The sequence below is a fragment of the Gossypium hirsutum genome, chromosome A07, assembly GCF_007990345.1.
Source record: "Gossypium hirsutum isolate 1008001.06 chromosome A07, Gossypium_hirsutum_v2.1, whole genome shotgun sequence".
Classification (NCBI taxonomy): domain Eukaryota; kingdom Viridiplantae; phylum Streptophyta; class Magnoliopsida; order Malvales; family Malvaceae; genus Gossypium; species Gossypium hirsutum.
The window spans coordinates 85,292,295-85,303,703 of NC_053430.1; the positions used below are offsets into that span (position 1 = coordinate 85,292,295).

Consider the following 11,409-nt stretch of genomic DNA (forward strand, 5'->3'; position numbering starts at 1 on the left):
TCGAGTAAGGTATTTTTGGCCCGAGCCCGGCTCAGCCCTGCCCGAATTCACTAAATGACAAAAAAAATCTGGTATTTTTTTTTTGTTTTTGAATGTTATATTTTTGTTGTTTTCTCCCTATTTTGCTACCATATTACTATTAGTTGTTAATATTTTGTTGTTATTGTTTGGATATTGTATAAAACTTATATTATTATTAATTTTGTTATTATTTTAAAGGCATTTATTAATTTTGTTATTATTTTAGAGGTATTTGCTAATTAAGTTGCATCTATCTTAGTGCTATTTAAGTCTACATATTTTTTAAAATTTATTTTCAATTTGTTGGAAAATATTTATTTTGATTTTGTTTAGTATTTTTGATGTATTATATATATTTAAAAATTATATAAAATAATATAAAAATAAATACGGGCGGGTCGGGCCGAGCCTAGGTTTTAGTATTTTTATTTGGGTCGGGCTTGGGCAAAATTTTAAGCCCATTTTTGGGCCCAGCCCATGAGCACCTTTATTTATAGCTACTGTTAAAACTACAAGCTGCTACTATGCGCATGATAATTTCATGATCATACTGCTGCTGAAACTGTTTTCTTATTTTGATAGCATGTCATACTATTGCATTGGGTTTGGGATATTGAAGGTGGTTCGTCTGCATAATATCGTTATGGTGTGTAGGGATGGAAGGGTTCTGGGGAACTCGTACTATGGTGTGTAGGGCTAGACTGGGCAGTGTACTGCATTGACATTCTTAAGCATGATGATTATTACTTGGTTTTCTATGAATACTGCAAGTCTAACGTGTATTATATATTATATACTTATGCGCTTATATTTACTACTTAGTATGATTGTTGCTTGCACAATACCACACTGACCTTCATAGCTCACTCTTTAATTTTCCATCTTAACAGATAATTCGTGAGGTTAGGGCTCAGAAACGGCATTCGGAGCACTGCCATTAGACTTATATAAAAGTATTTTAAACTTTATTTTACAAATTATGTTGATTTTTGCATTATTACAAACGGACTATGGCATAGGCTTTATTATTTTATATGGATGTTAATTTTGGACTTTGACTTTATATGTTTTTTACAATAAACACAAATACGGTTAAGGTTTTCAAGATATTATTTTAAATTATTTTTAAATGGTACAAATATGAATGTTCATATTGATTTTGTAGCTAAAATTAAATAAAATAAATAAGATAATTAAAATAAACTAAACAAATTAGATTTCAAATGTGATTTTGAAACTAAAACAATTTTCTTTTCTAAAAGTGATTCTCACCAATTCTATAAAGAGCTAAAATAATATGTATACCGAAATCTTACAATAATGTTAGTTTCAAAATTTTCAAAGTTTGATAGAATACCCAAAACATATAGGTATTTTAATAAGTTTTGATATCTTTTTTAACAAGTGATGATTTCTTTTAAGACTTATTGATACTTTTACTATTTAATTCTTTTTACTGAACGTAAATGTTTTATTGGGCCATTTAGGTCGCTAATGTAATTTTATACACAACAATTAGAGAAAGAAACTTTAAATTATTTTAAAACACAAAAAAATTATAGATTATTATTGGTATTTGCTAAATGTCTAAACTGCCAATAGAATTTGTAGAATATTTCTATACTACCCCTATTAACTTCTCCAGATTCCCAAAGGAGCTAGTTTTATATTATATACAGATAGGGGTAAAGTAAGTATTATAAAAAATAATAGGGATAATTTAGTATTGAGATTTATTAAAGGGGATTTATGTATTTTTAATTTTTTTAAAGTTAATTATTTTTTATGATTTTAAATTTTATTATTCGTTTAAATTATTTATCGTTTAATTATTATTTAATATTCAAAAATTAATTTTTCTATAATTAATTTTTTTTATTTTAATAATTTATATCTATATTATTTATTTCTGGATCTTAAAGGAGTATATATGAATAAATAGGGGTAAATTATTTTATTAATTCTTTTAATTGAATAGTATTTTTTCATTATTTAATATTTTCCGACTCTTATTAATGTTTACTTTTTGTTTCTCTCAATATTTTAATTATGACATAATTTATAGTATTTTAAATTTTGAATCTAAAAAGTAATTATATTATGAAAATATATGATCAATAAAAATAAATTTATTCTTAAATATTAAAAACTTAATCCCGGAATGTGGAACCATATTCCTAATATATAATCAATACAATAATTCTGATTTAATGTAATTTTTTATATAAATTTTTATTTCATTTAGTTATACTAATAAAAATTTGTTTGAAAATATTTAATAAAATTAACCTTTATCAATCTATATATAATAAAAATATCCCAATTTGGGATAAAGATGATACTTGAATTTTAATATATAATATAATGCGATAACTATGCTTTAATGTAATTTTATATATAATATAATGCGATAACTATGCTTTAATGTAATTTTATAAATAAATTTTTATTTTAATTTAATTATACATATAAAATTTTTATTTTTATTTAAAAAAATTCAAATATTCTTATGAATTATTTGTGTATGTGACTAAGGAAATAAATATATTCAATTACTAGATTATTTGCAAGAGGAATTGCAATTTGATTGTCATGAAAAAGAATATTGCTTCCTTATCGTTTACCCAAATCTTCAAGGGAAATTTTCAGTTAATCGTTTCCTTGCATGCCTCAGTAATGGCAACGCATTCAACTTCATTAGTGGAAAAAGCCACTGGGGAAGGAAGAAAATTCTCTTAAGGATTGAAAATTAAATTGTAATTTTTGCATATAAATATAATTTTATTATTTTATCATTTTTGGATTAATTTTAAATTTTAAAAATTTTAAAATTTTAAATAAAATATTTTCTATTTTAAAGAGGGTTGGGGGCCTTACTAGCCCCTTAGTTACACGATAGAGGTGAATTTAGAGAGGGGTAGGCATAGATTTTGACCCTCAAAATTTAAAAAAATTATTATACAGGTCGTTTAAGAAATATTTAAATTATAACTTAATATTTGTTTAAATTGCATTTTGACTCTTTTAAAAATAAAAAAGTTCCATTAAATTTCATTAAAAAAATAAAATCATAAATTAATACATGATAAAATTATAATTTAATCTATCAAAAATTTAGAACTTAATTCTAACCCGTAAAAAAATTTATAGATTTGCTTTGGAGACACCTAAATCACAACTATTTTATTCGAAGAATTTGCCCCTTGGATTCCCCATTGATTATCATGTTAAACTTATTGATATAATAAATAATCGAAACATCTTCAGTCATCTTTAGATTGAAGTGACGACGTATCATATATATATCTTATTCGAAACAGATGACTTTTCATACATGGTTGAAAGCTCCGTCATTACATTAGCCAATCATTTTGTTCTCGATGATATATGCAACATTCGTAGCCAAAGTCAAACGAATAGCCTCTAGGGTTTGTTTGTTTGTTTAGTAACTTCCATGTAGGAGAATATATAGATATAATCTTTTTCCTAGGGAATGGTTTAGGAAGCTTCTTTTGATAAGATAATTTCTTAATTCTTACTTTTCCATCTTTTCATCTTTTAAAAATCGAAATCAATACCTTTAAATTTCTTAATTCTTACTTTTCCATCTTTTACGATCATCACTCACACTTTCCCATCAAACTTTAAACTTTGGTATTAGCTAGAAAACGAAACATTAATATAAACATCAATATTGTAACCGTTTGGTATAATAGAAAATTATTATCTTTCCAAAAATTTAATCAATTAAAAAGTGATTTTACTGTTTGATTTGTCAAATTTTATTTTTTTTGGAATGTAATTTTTCCTTGAGAGTTTCTTTCTTGTAAATATAGCAACGTGATTCTCACGATAAAAAGTGAAAAAATTACTTTCCCATATGGATTGAAAAGTTAAAAAAAATTAAGACAAAATTAACCCTTTTTATATTAGTTTAAAGTATAAATCTATTAATAAACATAAAAAAAAGAAGCTATTATCTCCCTCCTCTTTTCTACTACTTGATTTTCTCTATTACTTAAACCGATTCTTCGCAACTAAGTTTTTTTCTCCTTATTTTATTTTTTCTAACTACAAATTTGATTTAGAACTTATATTTGTATAAAATACTTTTTTTGTAGAATATAGGTAAAATTGTTCTATTTAAACCGTGCAAGAAATGCGGCTTAAACCGCTTATGCTTTACATTCTTAGCTAAAACAAAACTTGAGTTCAAGTTCTTTTTATTTATTTATTTCAAAACAAGTTTTATTTATGCATTATTATCTTTAAAATATATATGCAAGATAAAATTTGAAACAATTTTTATTTCAATTAAAATTTTATATTAAAAAATAATTTAAGAGTTAGCAATTAAATTTTATTATTAAATATTCAATCCAAATATTTGTTAAGAAATAAAGTTTATTATAAAAATTAAATACATGAATATTACCTTTTATTTAATAAGGGTAAATTTGTAAAATTTTATTCCATTCTTAGGAAATTATTTAGTGAATCAAACGTGATAATGTACATTCTTAAGATTTTATTCAATACCGTCTAATCTAAATCAAACGTTGTAAAATAAATTTTTCTCACAATCACATTTCAATAAACCACATTCCATTAAAATAATAACATTAAAAAACACCAAACGTTACCTAAAGAGATGATAAAGAGGGGAAATAATAACTATAGTGAAAGTTAATTAAGTATTTTTTAGGAGATATTAAAGGATAAATTAAAATTTTAATATTTTTATTTAGAAATTGTTGTTAATGTGATTATTATGAATTACAGGTTTAAAAAATAATATATTATATTTTTATGACACCAAAAATTACTTAAATCATTTTTGTTTGATACTCTAATTAAGGAAAAGGATGATCAAACCCCAATTGATATTTTTTAAAGCAAAGGAAGAGAAATTTATTGTGAAATGATTTTTATTTATTTTATAATCACAACTGGGTTAGTATTTTTTTTTTTGAAAAAAAACATATATATTTTAACAGATAATATAATATTTGACGCACTATAAATGCATAAATTTAATGTATTATCAGTGCATCACAATTGTCATAATATTAATGAAAAAAATAGAAAAAGATAAACATGAAACCATATATAACTGCAAGAACCACAACGGACCAATTTTTATATGATTATCCATATTCGTATTTAAATTTTCTAAATTTTAGTAAATCATAAAAATTTTTTAGTTTTGTCTGGTATAGGAGATGAGAAAATTATAAAAGAAGAAATTAATTTTAATTTTAATTAGGTTTAAATAAATTTTAAAATATTTATTAGAAATTCCTTTTAACATTTTCTATTTTACTTATTAGTAATTTGTGCCGTATCTCATCCTTTAATATATAAACTCATACCATAAACTGTTTTCCCCGCTCACTATTGGCTGGAAACATATTTGGTTAAAAGACATAAAACATCCATTTATATTCACATTTTAGGCAAAGTTAGGTGGATTGTATAGGCATAATTATATATGTCCTTGAGTTTTTTTTTAGGGTTAATGAGGGATATATATCGATTTTAAAAGAAATAGGGTTTTAGATTAGTTTATTTTAATTAAGGAAATAAGTTATTTTTTGAAGATTTCATTTTCTCATAGCACGTTAGCTGAAAACGCTCCTTACATGAGCTGTTTTTACTTTTTTCTTTTTTTCTTTTTTTAAATGTGGAAATCTTGATCATTTTAATAACGTTAATTAAAATTACATTATATGCTTCGATATTACATTGTTGATTAAGCATGGAATTTTCTTGGTAGAAAAAATGGTTAGAAAACAAACATTTTCTAGATCCTAGCAGATTTAGGAACAGAGAGGAATTATTAATTTGAAATTTAAGTCTAATCAATAAAAACAGAGGGGAATTATGAAAGGTTGGTGAATAGTTAGTGATGACAAAAACACCTCCTGCAATTAAGCTTTCCGCCCGCAGGAAAGAAGGTGAAAATACTTCCTTCAAAAACATCTATTTATTTAATATTTAAAAAAAATTAATTTAAAACCCTAAAATTTCTTTAAATCAGCATATACCCCTCATTAACCCTTTTTTTTAATCATTTAATAAAATTACAAATAGAAATGTTTTGACATGTTTTAGTGAAGTGAATTTTGTTGAAGTTGATTAAGTCCAAGTACAAAAGCCTTGAGATTACCCGCAACTCTAGAACTAGTCTCTTCTCCCATGGTTCTATGGTATATCTTCCTTAACCTTTCCTCCATTTCTTCATCTTTCATCACCTTTTTCACCGCTTCTTCAACATCTTTTTGACCCAACCCTTTCACTTTCACCCCAATTTTCCAAACCTTAACGATGTACTTACAATTCACGAATTGATCGCCGGCCACCGGATAGCATAGCAATCGTTTCCGGCATTGAATGGCTTCCATGGTCGAATTCCACCCACAATGCGTGAGATATAACCCCACGGCTTTATGTTGCAGAACTTGAAATTGTGGCGCCCATAAAACCAGTTTGCCTTGCTTGGAAACCGTCTCTGAATACCCATTTGGTAAACCATGACGCCATGATTCGGCCAAGACCCAAATAAATGGTCGGTTCAATGATTGGAGTGTTAATGCGAGGGTCTTGATTTTGGCGTCTCCGATGGGGCTAACCCAACTCCCGAACGAAATGTAGATGACTGAGTTAGGCTTTTGGTGGTCCAACCATTCTAAGCAGCTGGTATCTTCTTTCCAAAAGCTAGGGTTCTTTGGTGTTGTTAATGATGGTTCGGGCAATGGTCCGACTGGGAAAATAATAAGATTGTTGTGAGGTGGAGAGATGTAATCGTCGTCTTGGTATTCGTCATCGTGGATGATGGATTCTTGGGGAAAGGAATTGAGGAGGAGCCACCGGAGAGATGTTAAACGATCTAAGATTCTGATCCAGAATTTGAGTCTAGCTTTTCTTGAAGCTTGGGTTCCGATCAGCCATGGAAGATCTTCGGTTGATAGCAATGGCTGACTCGGTAGGGATGACACCGTACCTTCATGTCGGGGACACCCTGCAAAATTACCTTCATTTCATTTACTTGTTTGCTATAATGGGCTGAAATGAGTAGAGGTTTCCCATTTTTTCGACTATTATTCGATCCCGATGTAGTTGATCCAAAAATAATTATTTTATCAAGTAAAGCATAAAGATATTTAAATTTTTATATTTAAAAATAATAAAATACAATAATTTGATTTGACTTTTGATAGAATCCATGGGGCACATGTTAAATATCCAGAATCGTATCTATCTCATACTCGTGATTCAAATTGATTCAGACATTCAGTTTTTTGGGCTCACAAGTTTATTTTAAAGAAATTTTTAACTGGGATTTTGCATTTAATTTAGTTCTGCCCCAAGAGATTTCTCAACAATAAAAAAAAAGTTGAATAATGATATTTTAAAAAATAAAACAATAAAAATAATTTGCTATTATTTGGAAGTTACAATTTTTTTTAACTACCGAAATTAATAAATTTTAACATTAGAAAAATAAAAGAATTTTTATGTTTGGGTCAACCCATTTCGTGGCAGTGGAAAAAAAAAATATTTTCCCATGTGCTTTTGGTCAATATCATCGAGAACTAAAACGAATCGTATTGGTCAATCATTAACGGAAGCAAAAAGGTTAAAATATATTTTAGGTCCTTATATTCTTTATATATTTAAAATTTAATCTTTTTATTTTCAAAGAATTTAATTTTTTACCTTTTGGGATTTAAAATTTTTCAAAGATTTTTATTTTTATCATTGCAATATCAATGTTTTTGTTACTTAACTATCAATTGAATTTTTCACTTTAAAAATATAGATAAATTTAATATAAAAATTTTAACAAAACTAAATTTTTAAAAATAAAAATAAAGGTTGAAAAAAAAAACCAAGTGTTGGTAAATTTACCAGTTTCGGAAATCAGGTCAGCGTGGATCATCTCCGGTATGGAGGTGATCAACCGGTAAGTAGCTTGCATAGCCGGCCAGAATCCAGCAACAGGGATCCCACATCGAGTAGCAACTTGAATGGCCCAGGAAGCCAATAAATCAATAACCATACAAACTACTGTTCCATCGTCGTCTTCATCAAGTTCATGAAGGAGAGTCTCCAGATGGTTGGGCATGATATTCTCCATAGATTTCTCGATGGAAAAGAAATCATAAGGACCTTCTTCTCCGGAAAAGCCATCGGGTATGGACATAAACCTCATTTGGTAGTCGTTGAGGTCCATGTTGGCTACAATCCGACGGTGAATAAACTCAGGGGTTACTATGATGGGTTGCAACCCATGGGTAAGTAAAGCTAAGCCTAGCTTTAGCATGGGATTCACATGACCTTGTGCTGGATATGGAACCAGCAAGATTTTAGGCTTCTTCATAATACACTGAACTCCCATTTCTTTTGTCTGCGATGAATTAATTTGTGAAGGGAAGCACAAAGTAAGCGTTTATATAGGGGGAAAGGGAGGATAGTGATAAGCTCTCTGTAGCGTCAAATAAAGCACGTGGTGGAGATGTACCCTCAGTCTAATGGCTCTAAATCCTATGGCTATTACTTTATCCGACATATGTTTAAAATAATCTTACCGACTGCTGGTTAGGGAAGAGGGGTTTGATTTATCGAATGTAATATTATTGTTGATAATATTTTATTTTATAATGAAATAGTATTTGGATTATAAATATTTTGATTAACCAGTGGTAATATAGGATATAATTCCATTACGATTTATTTTTGAAGTTATTTTAGAGTACAGGAGTAATATTAATTTTTGGATTAATTTACCTTTTATTTTTATTATTTTAATTAATTTAAATTTTTTTCTTAAATAAAGTTTAAAACTAATTAAAAACAAATAAATAAAAAATTTTTAATATTAAATTAATAAATATCATACATTACAATTATAATTTATTTAATAATATATTAATTATGAGCATAAATATAATTATGTTTAATGTTGCAATCGCTTTTCATGAATTATTATAACTATAATTTATAAATTTATCTTCACATCATATATTTACTGATTAATATAAAAATTGTAATAAAAAGTAAAAATTTATCATAATTTTATGAAAATTGAAATTAAAAAAATATTAAATGAACTAAGCTTTTTAAAAAGATAAATTTTATAACATGGGCAATTGAGTAATATATAATTTTAAGTAATGTTACATTTTGTCAACTAAACACATGAATATTACTTTTCAACTAAATGAATCTTACATTCTACCCATAATCTTACATCCCATAATCGTATTACGAAACGTAATCTAAAATTTAACGAATTAAACACATTAATAAAATTTTATATAATTAATTAAAATATTATTATTGAATAATAATTTGATTCCAACCACCCAAATTTAAATTTTTTGTCGGACGTCCAAAAGAGGTCAACAAAGTTTAATACTTACATAGATATAGAAGATTAATTGTTCTTCTTGCGCATTGAAAAAATTAGTTTCTTTATTTTCAATTTTGAGAATTTAGTTTAGTTTGATATAAAAAAGTTCAATTAATAAGTCTATTAAAGGATCTCCATTTAATTGAATTATCAAATAGTTTTAAAATATGAAAAAAATACACACATTACTCATATTACAACAATGTAACTGTGTAAGCAAATAAAAATGTTGAATTTGAAATGTAACACCTCAAAATTTTAAGTTTTAACTGGGAAAAACCTGTAATAATTAATTTCTATATCTGTGGTTCTATGTTCTGCTTCTGAGTTTAAAGTCTAGGGTTCAAATCGCATTATCAAAGTTTTATTGTTTTTAAAACAACCCATAAGCAAGCTTTGCCGCTTAAATTCAATTCGTTGTGTTATTATGACAAGAATGAGCCTGCTGGTTCCCTAGTTAGGCATTTGTTTGTATTCTGTCTGGTACTGAGTTCGAATCCCATCGTATGTGTTAGAGGGTATTATTTTTTGCTATTGTCAGAAGAAGGTGGTTAAGCTTTAAGAATCTGAAAGTTTTTATTTTCTTCTTGTATGTTACTTTTAATTTTTTCTTTCTTTCTTTTTGTTTTTTTATTTACTTTTATTGGTACTTCGATTTTCTTGAATTTCGAAACATTTCGGTGTTGTTGTTAGGTCGTCAGATTATTGAGGGCAATAATATCGCAAAAGACGCTAACCTTCCGTGTTAGTACGATATATTACGTATTGAGCAAGGGTCTGGAAAGTTTTCGAAACAGTTTCTAATAAAGCGAAATTAGGTGCGTAACGAAATTCTCAAGTTTCGCAAGTTGCAAGTAGCCAAAAGTGGTGGCTGTCAACGCCATACGACCAGACACAGGGGCATGTGGCCAAGCCGTGTGAGCCACACGGGCATGTGGCAGGCCGTGTGATCGGCCGTGTAACTCACTGTTTGTTGAATTAGGACCACATGGGCTAGCACACAGGTGTGTGGCTAGGCCGTGTGCGATCAAATAGTGCAAGTTCACACGAGTACAAGACATGGCCTTGTGTCCAAACAGTGTAACTCTCTGTTTATTGATTGGTAGCACACGGGTACATGACAAGGACGTGTAGCAGGCCGTGTGAGTCACACGGGCAAGGACACGTCCGTGTGTCCAGGCCGTGTGACATTCATTGTGGTTTAGAAACCCGTTTTACGACCGTAATCGTTGTTGTGACTGGTATTGATTATCTGTGACTTGTTTGATATGAAATGAGAAACTATTGTAAATGTACAAGTGATATTTGATTGATAAATCTGTGAATGTAACGTGAAATTCTATGATCTGAATGTGTTGGATTGGAGAAGTACGAAGAAAGAAGTATTCTGTTTAGAATAGTGGTTTAACCATTTTTTTGATTGAATTTGAATTTGGGGTTTAACGCAAAATGTGTTAGCATCTATGATGCGATTCTGTAACATGTCAAACTGACACATTGCGGTGTGTAGGGATGGATGGACATTGAACGTCCTAAATGGTGTGTTGGTTTGGTCGGAGACGGTGTGTAGAGGCTGGAAACTAGGAAAAACTCTTGTGAGTTAGTTCTTCTATCGGATTAAGCATGATGATAAACTGCTACCGTTCATATATGTAATCTGAGTATATCTGATCTGCTCTTTATTGAGAATTGTAAATATTAAAACTGTATAACATTCTGAATAAGATCACTTTGTGATCGTGTTAAGGATGAAGTACTTATTCTTTGTTACGCATTGGGTTCACAACTCACTTTGTTATGTTTGGCTTTCAGATGATCCACCAAAATGAACTGGATCGATGTCGCGACAGCTCGGTCAGCTTTATTAATTATTATGTTTAATAGGAGATTATGTTGTTAAAATGTTATTGATCTATGATGTTTGAGCATCAAAACCTTTCTGGTGACTATTTGAAGTTCTGTAATTAGACTTA

The 11,409-nt window shown here is 28.3% G+C and overlaps 1 protein-coding gene across 1 annotated transcript; it reads right to left on the bottom strand.

The window, feature by feature from the left end:
• Nucleotides 1–6,065: 6,065 nt before the first annotated feature.
• Nucleotides 6,066–8,549, bottom strand: LOC107948556 (UDP-glycosyltransferase 82A1). Its single transcript, XM_016883143.2, has 2 exons — nt 7,933–8,549; nt 6,066–7,042 (listed from the first exon to the last, which is right to left on the bottom strand). Exons 1-2 carry the CDS (start codon nt 8,420–8,422, stop codon nt 6,132–6,134), a joined length of 1,401 nt encoding a protein of 466 aa, XP_016738632.1. The 5' UTR covers nt 8,423–8,549; the 3' UTR covers nt 6,066–6,131.
• Nucleotides 8,550–11,409: the final 2,860 nt, after the last annotated feature.

What these genes read in the sequence shown, in the direction of transcription:
- LOC107948556 (XM_016883143.2), bottom strand. Translation starts at nt 8,422, where the DNA reads ATGGGAGTTCAGTGTATTATGAAGAAGCCTAAAATCTTGCTGGTTCCA. An exon ending in TGACCTGATTTCCGAAACTG is followed by an intron (nt 7,043 to 7,932) that starts GTAAATTTACCA and finishes GTAATTTTGCAG; the next exon opens with GGTGTCCCCGACATGAAGGT.